This window comes from Nyctibius grandis, chromosome 2, assembly GCF_013368605.1.
Source record: "Nyctibius grandis isolate bNycGra1 chromosome 2, bNycGra1.pri, whole genome shotgun sequence".
NCBI lineage: Eukaryota > Metazoa > Chordata > Aves > Nyctibiiformes > Nyctibiidae > Nyctibius > Nyctibius grandis.
In genome coordinates this window covers 24,798,987-24,812,988 of record NC_090659.1, presented here as the reverse complement: position 1 = coordinate 24,812,988, position 14,002 = coordinate 24,798,987, and the positions used below count along the sequence as shown (strand labels likewise).

The window sequence follows — 14,002 nt, the reverse complement described above, 5'->3', positions numbered from 1 at the left end:
TGATTGGACCCACCAGGAATTAAAACTGTTTGGAACAGACAAGTGGCTGCTCTCACCAGCTTCTCCTCCTTTTCCTCCCAAATGCCGCAAGATCACAAAACCTCACCAAAACACTTTATGAGCTGTGGGGCTCTGGTCAGCATGAAGCTGAGAAGTCCTGCTCTTTTATGGATCTTCAGCAGACTTGGACAGTCTGGTGAGTGCTCTCAGCTCACGTTCTCATTACTGTGGGTAGCTGAAGGAAGAAGTGCACATCATCCCGAGATAGCCTTAAAACTTCTCACATTTTTTCATAGAATCATAGAAGGTTTGGGTTGGAAAGGACCTTAAAGATCACCTAGTTCCAACCCCCCTGCCACAGGCAGGGACACCTTTCCTCTACACCAGGTTGCTCAAAGCCTCATCCAACCTGGCCTTAAACACTCACAGGGAGGGGGCAGCCACAACTTCTCTGGGCAACCTGTTCCAGTGTCTCACCACCTTCACTGTAAAGAATTTCTTCCTAATATCTAATCTAAATCTACCCTCTTTCAGTTTAAAACCATCACCCTCGTGCTGTCACTACTTGCACTTGTAAAAAGCCCCTCTCCAGCTTTCTTGTGGGCCCCCTTCAGGTACTAGAAGGTTGCTGTAAGGTCTCCCTGGAGCCTTCTCTTCTCCAGGCTGAACAGCCCCAACTCTCTCAGCCTGTCTTCACAGGAGAGGTGCTCCAGCCCTCTGATCATCTTCGTGGCCCTCCTCTGGACTCACTCCAACAGCTCCATGTCCTTCTTATGTTGGGGCCCCCGAGCTGAACGCAGTACTCCAGGTGGGGTCTCACAAGAGCAGAGTAGAGGGGCAGAATCACCTCAACCTGCTGGCCACACTTCTTTTGATGCAGCCCAGGATACAGTTGGCCTTCTGGGCTGCAAGTACACATTGCCGGCTCACGTTGAGCTTCTCGTCAACCATCACCCCCAAGTCCTTCTCCTCAGGGCTGCTCTCAATCCATTCTCTCTGCCCAGCCTGTATTTGTGCTTGGGATTGCCCCGACCCACACGCAGGACCTTGCACTTGGCCTTGTTGAACTTCATGCGGTTTGCACAGGCCCACCTCTCAAGCCTGTCAAGGTCCCTCTGGATGGCATCCCTTCCCTCCAGCGTGTCAACCACACCGCACAGCTTGATGTCATTCATCACATGTTAAGAGCAGACTCAAAGTAATTGTACAAGTAGCTTAGATGATGGCATCTCTTGTGGTGGGAGAAAAGCCTAAGGGCAGGTTTTTATGGCTTATGAGTTTAAAGGAAACTAGAGTGAGATGCACTGAACATGTTTTGATTGTTGAAAGTTGGGGACATACTGTGGAAGCTCTGTAAGTGCACCCAGTTCAAAGTCGCATTTCCCAAATTTAAAATAAATCTTGAAGATAGCCTTATAGGTTGCAGTGTGTATCATGACTGGATGCCAAAGGAAGCACCAGGAGGACAAAAAACCTCTTGACTTTGTAATAAGTGATTACCACAAACTCTGCTTGCATTCCTACTTCTGGATCTTGGATTAGTGGGTTTTCGACTGCTGTCCAGAACCTTCTGGGCTCATAAGTTACTTTTGAAGGATCTAAGTGGAAGTAAGTTATGAAAAGCAATTTTATTAGCAGTTTGCTATACTAAAAAAAAAAAAATTCAAAGGACCTAAAGTTTGAAAACCACTCCCTTTGTGAAGGAAAATAGTTTTCATCTTTTCAACGAGAAGTCAGTGAATTCCACTTTCCAGATTTTCATGCGCTCCCACAGTAGCATGCTATTTACATTGAAGACCCCAATTCTGAAGTTTCTGCTGGTTCTGAAGAGCTGGTTTTCACAAAAACTAAGCTGAGACTTAATTTCTTTCACATTTGGGGTTTTCCAGGACTTACGTTAATATCCTGGATGACACATTCTTTAAAACAAAGTCCCTGACTGTATCTGACAAGTGCCTAGCACAGCAAGACAAAGTTACTAACGTTACAGAATGGGAGCATATTGTATCACATCCTGCTTGAAATCTAAATGCTAGCATATGACTCAAACACAATAACATCTGATAATAGTCAACCACAAAAAAAAATGAAGCTTTTTTCATTGAAGTCCAGGAAAACACAACAGTGGGAAAAAGTCTTGGTGCCCTTCCTCGCATTATCTGCCCTTCCCGGAGCAGACTGGTTCACTGAACAGAACAAACATTAAGACATACACTATAGGTACCAGAAGAGTTATGAAGTCACTTGATTTCCAGCTTGATTTTAGAGATGCAGAAAAGATCACCAGAAGACACTGAAATGGGATTACACAGATAGGAATGGCATTCACCGTTAATTTTTGCTGTAATCGTGAGACAAGGGTAGCAGAATGCCTAGCCCAAATACAGATTAGACTCTCCTTAGCTAGAAATGCAGCTAAGGAGAGCGTAGGAGTTGACTGAAAGCAAGACACCCTTCTGTTTCAACCCACTCCTCCTTAGTTGATTAAGTCAGTGTTTATAACACCAACCCTCCTTAGAAATGAAAAGGGCACTAGGTGAACAAGTCTGACTCCAAACAGCTAACAGTCATAGCTACTGTAGGTAGATTTAGTAAATACATACGCATACTAATGGATTACATTTCACTTTTACTGTTTAGATTCTATCCGACAATTTGCAGCCTCCTTCTGTAATCACAAACACAGATCTAAGCTACAAGGTTCAGGTTACTACACCGAGTCTCAGTTAATAACAAAACACAGCAGCTTTACTGGGGGCCTCTGGTGGGCCCTTAATAAAGGAAGACCCTTTTCCTTATTCTTTCATGTTTTTAGTGTTAACAGCAAATTTCTTCCCCTTTTACAAGTACAGCATACGTGGTACCACTGGTGCCTCAAAGTGACTTTCTGCTCTTTATTCCTAAGCACGTGGATTTATACATTTGCTGATTTTTAAGTTTCATAGTTAAGAGTCAGTAATATGCTTTTTAGTTTTTACAGGACAATAAAATTGCTTGCCAGAAGTTTCTGACTTAAAATTCTACACAGCAGATTGATGTAGGCCTCTTGATCCTTCTTACCACATTTTTGGCAAGTTAAGAGTATAAAATAGCTGTTCTACTAATTGCACCCAGGGATTTGCGTCCAATATCCAGATAGACTCCTAAAGCTGACTCAAGTTTTCCCTTTGATCTCGTGTATTCTGTTGCTTGAAAGAATACAGACAGGTGATGGAAAATGCTGGAGCTATTGCAAGTACAACTGCTCAAAGACCAATTAACACCAAAAAACACAAAATGAACAAGAAGCCAAAATGGAACTAAACCCCCAACAGATGGTGGTCATCAAGGCAGTTTTCCCAGAGGGCAGAAGACTGTTACTAATAGGATGGAAATACAAAATTTACCGAGACCAACTATAACTGCTGATAACATATATTGAGAAGTGCCTCATTTCTCACATTTTCTGCAGGGCGAGAGCAAAGCTGGACAGCAATCTTAACTTTTATTGTGGTGGGGGGGGCAAAAAGTGGAAACTGAAACATAGTCCCACTGAACAACTAGTACCAGGAGCTGATCTTACCATAACGCTATTTTCATTGCACTTAAAAATAACATTGAAGTGATTCTACCTATAGAAATACATTATATCTCAGAGTTTAAACAATGTAGTATAGTTCATTAGGAACTGCCCACTGAGATTCTCTTATGCTTTAAATTATTTCAATTACTGCAGAACCTGGATGCTAGAACCCCCAACAGAAGATTAAGAAAAGTAGTACGTTCTCCCTTTACAACAGCAGAGGTTTTGAGATGTTTCAATCACATTAGATAAATTTACATTCCTCTACTAACACAAAACATACAGTCTTGCCACAGAAGACAAATACTTCTTATGCTGTTTCCAGCCAGTGATTTTAACTTCAAATCCAGAGCAAACATAACCTCTTCAGAGCTTGGAACATGCTTGTGTGCAGGGAGAACAGCCCGCTGCATTACAGTGATAACACCACCTATTAAAATCACAGCACATACCAAACAGGCACACGCACGAGGGCCATTACGTTCTTTGAGACAGTACTGAAAGAATGGGTCAGTTTCAAAAGTTTGGAGACACTGAAAAGTCAGGACTTTTTTACACTACCACCAAATAATACATATGGAGAGGTAGAAAAGCTATTTTTATTCGGTGATGATTCATTTGCAGCTTATTCATAGAAGTCAAGTGAGACTCCAAAAATCAAGAAGAACTGTTCAAAAGCACAAGCATAGGTTATCATGTATTTATTTACTATTTATTATCTGATTTATAATACAGATGAAGCAACAGTGCTAAATAGAACAATTTATCATTCTGCCTGGGCGTTTGTTTTAAATGTGGTTCCTTCAGTGCCTTGGTGATGGTCTTCCAGAAGATGGCTGAGGTTGCCTGAATTTTGAGAGAACCACAACAGAATCAACAAAGGTGTAAGTGTTATATTCATGATGCTGGAGGTTCTTGTAGGTAGAATTATCAAATTCTTCTGGAGCAGGCTCACCAGCTGCTGTGGTCTCTGTGAAAACAAACAGTAACTGGTGACTATAAGGATGCCACACCAGAGGGCAATATTCTTAACTACTGAGCCAGCCTTCGTATACTGTCAGATCCCCCATCCAGTCAACATTTAAAAAAAAAAAAAAAGTCAGCAACTATAAAAAAAGGGTAAGTTTACTAAGTTCTGCTGGTACCTTGTCTGGCCCTAAAGCAGCACATTAGTATGCAGTAGGGGAACAGGAATCAGTACAAGTCATCTAATACAGCACCGGTTTTCAAATCCAAACTACCACCTAATGCTGGGGGCGGATAGGGCAGAACATTTAATTTACTTTTTGAAGACATATGTCTGCATTTCCTGGCCTCTTCATAGATGCTTGGTTTTCATTCCAGCCAGAACAGTAGGTGACATTCTTAGCAAGCCAGGAGAGGCAAAGCAGCAGTACAAATGATACATCATCATATCAGACCATGAGATAGAGCTATTAGAATGACTTTACAGGCTGATTTTTTTTCCATGGAGAGAAGTGCTGGAATTATAGAGATCCCCACAGTTTAATTTCAAATATGGCTATACTGAACAAAAGCCTTTGATGTAAATTTCCTTTCTTCTAAATATCATCTTCTAAACTTTTTATCAGCTCTTCTTCCTAAAAGAATAACCTAATAAAGTTATTTAGAACTCTTCACTTCACATTAAAGCCAACATTAATTCTTACACTTTTAGAATATTATGCAAATTTAGGCAGTACTATTTACATAAAAGGTTCCTGTAACAGGCTGATTTTACAACCAAGGAAGTTGCAAGAAATGAAACTTTACTCCCACTATTAATTTATTCTCATTCTCATATACTCAGAGTTTTAACAATAGGAAAGATATAAGCATAATCTAGCTAAAAGCTTCGTCATATGAATTTGTGTGTAGTCATTTAGGTTAGATCATATTAAGCTTCTTTTTGTAATACAACCGTCTACAATAAAAATACAAGAACTCAAGCAACGGAACATCAGAATTTTCCTTTAATTATGACATAATTATTGCAATGTAACACTATCAGTTTAAGAGCATGTATCCGTAACATTTAACAAGACTTGCCTATGAAACGCAATGTAGTAAGCTGTGGTTTCAGCAAAACAACACACACAACCTGTGAAAGGAAATATCCCTGTGCCTACTGCTTAGTTCCTACTGAGACAGTTCATAGGAGACAACACTACAGATATAAAAGCCAGATGATGCAGTCTTTGCTGCAAATAGCCCCAAGAACAGGCAAGCGTAGGCAAGTGTACATTCAACCTGCAAGAGACAGTTGTTCCAAATTAGGAGACAGATGCTTAGTAAGAAAAGCAGATGGAGTCTCATTTCTCCTACCCAAATACACTGTACTTGGCTTCTCGAAGGAAAAATTTATCCCCGAGTTCATCCTTCCCATACTTCAGACTTCATCTATGCTTTCTCTCTTAAGGAGCAAGCATTTCACAGGATGTTCTTCCAAAATGAATCAGACATATATTTCTGAGTTACCATGGTACTATTTTGCTACTTAGCAGTTAAAGTCAGCAGTTTTTGCTGACTGCTTAGCATGCCTGCTCTACAAAGCGGATGACATCACCTTAACATGCAGGTTTGTAATGGGAAAAAATTGCTTTTACATCTTCATTGTGCCTGCTGCAGAGTTTGCAGATGAACAAAAGAACACGGGGACAGCACAGAAGTAGGAATTACAGAAGGTATCATTAACGGAAAAGCAGTAGCTGTTCTCAGAGAACGCCTCAAAAGGAAGAGAGAACAAGATACACCTGGAGATACCAGTGACACTGTTAAACACGGTGTAGCTAGGTTTGACTCTTTGCTACCCTCAGCACACAAAAACATTACATCAGCAGTAAAGAGGTGTGAACTTGCCTGGTCTTACCCCCACCTCTCCTACAGCCACTGCAGCAGAGTCCTCTAGCACGTACCCAACAGCAACTTTCCTGCTGTCCCAGCCTTACCACCTCCACAGAGCAAGGGAAGCTCAGCAGCAAAAGTGCCGTTTTGAGCAAAGCCTGGTCCTACCCAAAAGGGTTTTGCTGGTGTGGTTATGATAAAAGTGGGTCTGAGGCACAGTGGTACTATTGCCCCATCGATACAGATCTGCAGGAAAAGTTCGTCATGTGGGCTTAACCTTATTCTGCATTTACAGAATCAGAGTACAGGAGGCTGTTTCATAGATCTTCGATGTGTCATAATCTTCACCTTGAATCATTATCATGTTTTAAGACAAAATCCTCCCTCTCATACTTGAAGTTAACTGAACTCATTTTTTGTGTCTTCATATCAGCTTCAATGTGGAAAAAAAAAAATAATGCTCGAGCATCTAGAACTCCACTGTGGATGGATGGGGAGAAAAGTGTTATCTGTAGATAACCACAAATAGCCCTTCCCAAATTATTTTTTTTTTTTAAAGAAAGCCTCTGCTGCTGACTCTAAGGAGGAAAAGTAAATGAAAAATGCTGCATTTTACTGTTTGAGTTGCCATCAGGGAAGAAGGTAAGCTTAGCTTCCAACTCTTAAAACAGATCAAATTATGAGCAGTCTATCCCCTTAAAAGAGAAGGCAGGTGTTTCACCCAGCACTGTATCCTGGAAACCGATGGACAAAAGCAATTATTTGTCACTTAACCTGGTTAGACACTTCACAGAGTCTCAGAATGGTTGAGGTTGGAAGACATCTGGAGGTCATCTGGTCGAACCCCAAATGCTCAAGCAGGGTCAGCTACAGCACACTGCCCATGTCCAGACAACTTTTGAATGTCTCCAAGGATGTAGACTCCACCACCTCTCTGGGCAACCTGTGCCAGTGCTCCATCACTCTCACAGTAAAAAAAAAAAAGTGTTTCTTGATGAAACCCTGCATTTCATTTGTACCCACTGCCTCTTGTCCTCTCACTGGACACCACTGAGAAGAGCCTGGCTTTGTCTTCTTTGCAGTCTCCCTTCAGGTATTTACATACATTGATGAGATCCACCCCCCTGAGCCTTCTCGTCTCTGGGCTGAACAGTCCCAGCTCTCTCAGCCTTTCCTCACAGTAGAGATGCTCCAGTCCCTTCATCACCTTAGTCGCACTTCGCTGGACTCTCTCCAGTAGCTCCACATCTCTCTTGTACTGGAGAGCCCAGAACTGAACACAGCACTCCAAGTGCATCTCACCAGGGAAGGACCACCTCCCTCAGCCTGCTTGCGACACTCCTCCTGCTGCAGCCCAGAAGTGAGGGTCTTAAGAATGGTATGCTGCCTAAGTCGAAAGGCAAGAATGGTAAGTCACCACAGATCAGGACAGAAGGGCCTTTGCTATTGAAATAACACAGAATGAGATCAGTAGGTAAGTTAACAGGACTGGTAGTAAATAAGAAGGGTAAGGTAGATAGGGAAATATAGCTAGGGATTATATGATGCACGATGCTCTTTCCTAAAACATATCACTGTATCCTTCCCAACTCACTACAAACACTCGGTTATAAGGTCAACTCTGTGGTACTTCAACATGACTCGCTTACAGCCTACCAATCTCAGAATCAACACCTGTTTCTGGCATTACGCTATGATTTCCTGAAGTCTAGCGAAATCTGAAATGCTGTAAGATTTTTTTTTTTAAAAAAAAAAGAAAAAAAAAAAGAAAGAGAAAGACAGCAGGATTTAACCAAAAATCAGATGGCATTGAATTTGGCTCAGGAGAAAAGCAGCTACCAAATCCTTCTGAGAAAAGAGAAGAGGGAAAACAAGTTTTGTCATATAAAACCCATGATTTTGTTCACAATGGAAACAATCTTGTTTTCATTTTATAAGTAACTGGTTTATGAAACTATAAATACAGTGAAATGAAGACCGCTTCCTTTCACAGCATAACTGGAAACTGAGTATTACTGAGTGCTTCTAACAATTAGCAATGAACAAAAATTTCTCTTCCAGAAAGTCACTGCTGCACAGTTAGCTTCACTATAAAGATCAGAGAATCATGAACAGAGAAGATCTGGAAACCCTTTAAAAAAAAGATAAACCCTAGCCCAGATGAATCAATACAGTTCAAACAATTTAAAGTTGTACCCTCTATTGTGCTTCCTTCTCCAGCCTGGACCCCTGCTTCCTGAATGGTCTCCTTCTTTGCTGTAGTGCCCATCACCAACATTGTGTTTTCAGACGTCTCCTCTTCTAGTTTAGGAGCAGTTACTTCTGCTTCTGACTCCTGTGCCTCTTTTACCTTTTTTTGTTCTTCTCTGGATACCAGTTTTTGCTTTTTGTCTTCCTGAGTCACTAATGAAGCTTTCAGCCGAATAGCTGCTACTTGGGTTCCAATGGACTTTTCCTCCAAATAAACAGATTCATGAGTGGTATCAGTCAGCTCTTGGCTTTCAGCCATGTGTGGTTCCAAGACCAGCTTCTGCCGATCTTCTTCTTTTGGAGTTGATTTTACTTTGGTGTCTCTTGCTTTGGCTTTTGATGTTTCATGGCTGACTGATGTTTTAGAAAATGTGACCTGCTTGATAGGAGACACATCAGTTTCTGTTTTGCGCAGCTTCTTCTTAGCTACATATTCTTTGTGGGATTTCTGGCACAAGTTCTCCTTTGCTAGCATTGATGCCTTTACTGCTATGTTCTCAGAAAAGACGGAATCTCGTCTAGGAAACTCAACTTTGGTTTTAATGGCAACTTCTGAATCATCATCATCATTTTCTTCCTCAGAATCTGAGCTAGAATCTGAATCCGAGCTGGATGAAGATGAAGTTTCTTCCTCAACTAACTCTTTCCTCAAGCCTCCTTCTGTTGTAGGTGTAGTGAGGTTTTCCTCCTCAAGGGAAGAAAGAACTACTCGCTGAGGAAATGCAACCACAGTTTTTCTTGACATAAACATCCTCATGTCTTCAGCAGAAGGTTTTGGAGCTTCCTCGAGGTTAGCACTAGATATGTTCTCACCTTTGTTTGCTGATAATAGGAGAGAGCTAGAAGACAACATTTTAGGAAATTCAGCTGGTGCCTTGATGGCTAGCAGCTTGGTGCCTCCCTGTGGTGCCACTACATCTAAGAAACGGCATAAAGAAGATTATCATCATTATATCCGACACTGCTGTTAGTTAGTGATCTTAGTCATACAATTTTAACTTTCTGAGATAATCTGGTACAAAAAGCAAATTGAAAGAAGTTATTATACTAAATACAGGCATTACGAAGCAGAAAGTTTTAAGACATTTTAAGTTAAAGAAACTACATTCCTAGTTAGCACTTAACAGTTTTTGCTGTTGAAATGCTGAAACTCATGAGATAATGCCTTTTGGTCCTTGCTTTGCCAGACTCCTTGCAAGAGCTGGTTTTCTCTGTGCTTCAATTCTGCATCACTGAAAATGGTTTACAGCCACCTTCCTATCTCAGATGAACATTAAGATAGCTTGTTAGCAGAGCTCTTCAAATGTGCTGATACAGAAATAATACTTGTCTATGAACAAGCCAGCAAAGCAGTAGACATAGTAAACAGACATAGCAATAGCCAGCCTCTTGCAATAGTTATCTTTAAAGCAGTAGGAAGGGATGACTCCCAAGAGACAAAGTAGCGGAATAAGAGATACCTGAGGCCATACATGAAAGTATTACTCCTTCATGTGTCCATGTGACCTACCAACTGAATTGCATCTAACACAGGTTATGTTAATTCCCCCAAGACCTTATCTCTTCCAGTTTTCAAGTCTCCAATTCCTATTTTTGGTTTGAGACCTCTTTGTAAAAAAAGTCTTAGAAGATCTTCTAATGCTTCATGTTAACCTGACTTTATTTCTTCTCCCTCATAGATACTTTCATTAAGCTAAATTCTCCAGAGAAAGAGCCAACAGTTGAAGAGAAAGCAGCAACTTTCAGGCGCTTTCAGAGAATACCAAATGCCCCTTGGATGCTTGCACCAATGATGCCCTCAAGAGGCTGATCAACAGTGAATACTGTTGTGGTTACAGAAAACAGGAGGACAAAGAGGGCTGGGAGCACATTAAGAAGATACACCACTGCTGAAATTTGCTGTAGCAAAGCCAGCCCCATTATGAGTTGCACCACTTCCAACGAGCAGTGTAATTCAACAGATTTCCAATCTATTGTGCAGATTTATTTGCAAAGTTTGGAAACCCAGATCTACTTTACAAGACCATAAACTAGATGCAGTTTTCCCCCTTACTAGTATTTTACAGTAATAACTTGTATGATCCAAGGAGTTACTATAATTAGTTCTGAACAGAAGCAAGTCTTTAGAAATGTCCAAATGAAAACATCACAGAAGAGGCAGACACATGAAATTAACAGCAGAGTACTCAAGGAAGAAATATAGAGTTCTTAACATACATACAAATGAAAAAAATGTCAGTTTACTATACAGGTAATACTTCTGAATTATTTCAGACGCATATTCTCTCTGCCAGACAGAAGGTGCAGGGCGGGGAGGAAGGGCAGGGGAAAGCAGGAGGATGGGCAGCCACCTTTGAAAGAAGCCTGACTCTCTGCACAGACTGACAGCCAAACAGCAGCCTGTAGAAACTAATACATGAGGAAGCATCACTCAGGATTGAGGAGTTCTTCAAAGAAGCATACAGGAAGGTCGAACTAATACAAGAATGCCCAAAGGGATGACAGACAAGTGAAAGCTGAGCAAAAGCTGAATAAGTATTAATGTTAAGACATCCTAAGAAACCAAGAAGGCAGGTAACACTCAACTTAACCATTAACAGTAGGTGTTACTGAAAAAATACTTTAAACAGTAATATGTGAGTATGTGAAAAATATATGTTTCAGCTTTTATTCATAAAGTCTAATGCAACTGGTACAGACACTTTAATTAGGGTACTTCAAACTTTGTACGACCTGCTCTGTATTTGCATCGTTTTGCCAAAACTACAATACATCCAAATCAGTAACAAGAATATTATTCCCAGATGCATTCTTACTGATGCTTGTAACATCTGTATCATTATCGGAATGTGTTTAAAACATGTTCGCACTCAGAAAGGTGGCATGCAGAAATCACAGGTCTATTCCCCACCAATGACTTTGTAAATAAACACGACCATTTTATCAAAGCAAAGAAAATTTGCACACCCTGTTCCAGCTAGAATCTGAAAGAGACAGCTGCACCCTGTACACCTCAACTAACCATAACCATTTGCAGGGGAAGCAGCTGGCTGAAAGAGGTGGCTTAAGAGGTCTCCTGACACCTTCTGAAATCAGAGCTGCAGGACAATGAATCTCAAAACTGATGCTAAAGTACAGCTCAAATACATAAAATAATGCAAACAAAAATTAATAATAAAAAGCAATTTGTTGTTTAATTAAGCTTATATCTATGCAGCAAAGTCTTTCTTAATGGAACAACCAAGCTTTTATTTGCCCTGACATTTAAGAAGCTAACGTTAGAAGCCAGAAGTCTGCATTCCACTACTCTTTCAGTGATCTTTCAACAGCTGTCAACAAGTCTGATCACTCCTACATATGGTCCCATTGAGCTTTGATGTTTAAGCACCTGTATCTCCAGTTTGGAATGGGAATCCTACTCACTGAATCAGTGAACCTCTATTTACAAACAGCATTTTGCACAAGATACCCCTCTTTGAAATTTGTATTCATGTTTTGACTTTGGTCAGGAACCGAAGGGGTTCAAATACTTCTGAATGTCTAATGCACTGCAGCATCCAAACCCAGGCCCATGTATTGCCTTGCCTGCAAGCCTACAGGGCAAGAAGCATTATAACTAAATTTACCACAACAGGGCTGTGCTAGTTTTCTGCAGCTTCTCAACATTGTTGCCTGGAGCAGATATTCAAATCTTGCAAGTCTTTCTCTCCTTCTGTAAAATGGGATGCTTTTGACCCTCATAATCCAAACATTTCAAAAGACAAGGGGGAACATCTGAAGTTCAAAACCAGATTTTGCACCTCATTAAAAAAAGTAACTTGCTACACTCATTTCCATCAAATTTCAGGCAACTTGCAAAGCTTCTTTTTAAGATAAATGTAACGATAGCTCTCAAGTCTCATCAAGCATTACAGTAGCTAATATATTAAGGTGCAGGTAAACACAAAAGTGTCAAGCGCATAGTGTGGCCTATAAATAGTAATATAATCCACGCAGACCCATTCCTACCAGACTTTAGTTTTAGTTTTCTTACCATGCAGTACGTTTGAATAAAAATCCCTGTTTACATGGTGATGACCTTTCACTTTCGCAGCATATGTAAGAGACGTGGCCATGAGCATTTCTAAGCTCTTCTTGCCTATTTAATGACAACCAAAGGGACCTGATCTTCAGACGGGTGCTCCTCGGTCCAACAGGCAGATAAACTTTTAAGGTCTGGACAGGGTGCAGAGGGCTTCTGAAGCTGGCAAGCTACAGGGGAAGGCCATTAGCTACCTTGCTGGTTTAGCACCAGAAAAGGAGGCTTTCCTGCCTGAACCCCCAATTTGCATTTATTTACACCCCCATCAACACTCAGGACAAAACAAGCATCTTACTCTTTGGCGGCGTCCCAGATCCCACCGGCCTGGTGCAGAGTGCTGCGGAAGGGGCTGGCCCTCGCAACGCCCGGGCCTCCAGCTGCAAAACCTGCAAGGCACCGTATAAATCAAATGAACGAAGAGGGACAAAAATCATAGAATCACAGAATGGTTTGGGTTGGAAGGGACCTTAAAGATCATCTACTTCCAACCCCCCTGCCACAGGCAGGGACACCCTTCCACTAGACCAGGTTGCTCAAAGCCCCATCCCACATGGCCTTGAACACTGCCAGGGAAGTCCTTCTCCTCAGGGCTGCTCTCACTCCATTCTCCGCCTAGCCTGTATTTGTGCTTGGGATTGCCTGGATCCACAATGACCCCCCGAGCACAAGGAGCCCCCGGGGGCGACTCCCCACTGCTCCAAAACCCAGGGCGCATGCGCACTCCGTTCCCCCAGGACTGTTGCGCAGATGCCGGCCGCCTCGCCTGAGGCCGGGAGAACGAAGGTGACCGGCCGAGAGGAGCCCAACACGGATAAGGGCGCCCCAAGGAGCTCCTCCCTAATCCCTCTCCCCTCATCCAGCGCCCACCTTGCCCCCTTACCTTGCGGGTCGCCGCCCGGCCGCAACCCAGTAACGACGGAGCCGCCATCTTGACGTGAGCCCTGACGCCGGGGGCGGCTCTGGGCCCTCCCGGTGGGCGTGGCCTAAGCGATGAGGCCCCGCCCCCGGCCAGTGGCAGCAGCCGCCGCGGCGGGGACGGCGTTTGCGTGGGGCCTGCGGGAGTGACGAGTATTTTAATGTAGAATCACTGCTTTTACGTTAAAAGCGGACACTTATATTGTCCGTTATCCGCAGTTATACATGCAATGCGAGCGGGTCCCCACGTCACCCGCACCGGGACAGACTCTTCCCTCGCAGCGCCGCTCCCACTGCGCGGGCGCGGTGTATGTACGTCATCGCCTCGTGCGGTGACGCCTATACGCTGC

The 14,002-nt window shown here is 42.4% G+C and overlaps 1 protein-coding gene across 2 annotated transcripts; it reads right to left on the bottom strand.

Annotated features, from left to right (window-relative positions):
- Nucleotides 1-4,248: 4,248 nt before the first annotated feature.
- On the bottom strand, nucleotides 4,249-13,890 carry NDUFV3 (NADH:ubiquinone oxidoreductase subunit V3). Of its 2 annotated transcripts, XM_068421838.1 has the most exons (4): nucleotides 13,618-13,890; nucleotides 13,033-13,123; nucleotides 8,603-9,574; nucleotides 4,249-4,532 (listed from the first exon to the last, which is right to left on the bottom strand). In XM_068421838.1, exons 1-4 carry the CDS (start codon nucleotides 13,663-13,665, stop codon nucleotides 4,366-4,368), a joined length of 1,278 nt encoding a protein of 425 aa, XP_068277939.1. In that variant the 5' UTR covers nucleotides 13,666-13,890; the 3' UTR covers nucleotides 4,249-4,365. The 2 variants fall into 2 exon arrangements, with proteins under 2 accessions (XP_068277939.1, XP_068277937.1); XM_068421836.1 differs by lacking the exon at nucleotides 8,603-9,574 and having other exon boundaries at nucleotides 13,618-13,723.
- Between the last annotated feature and the right edge of the window lie 112 nt (nucleotides 13,891-14,002).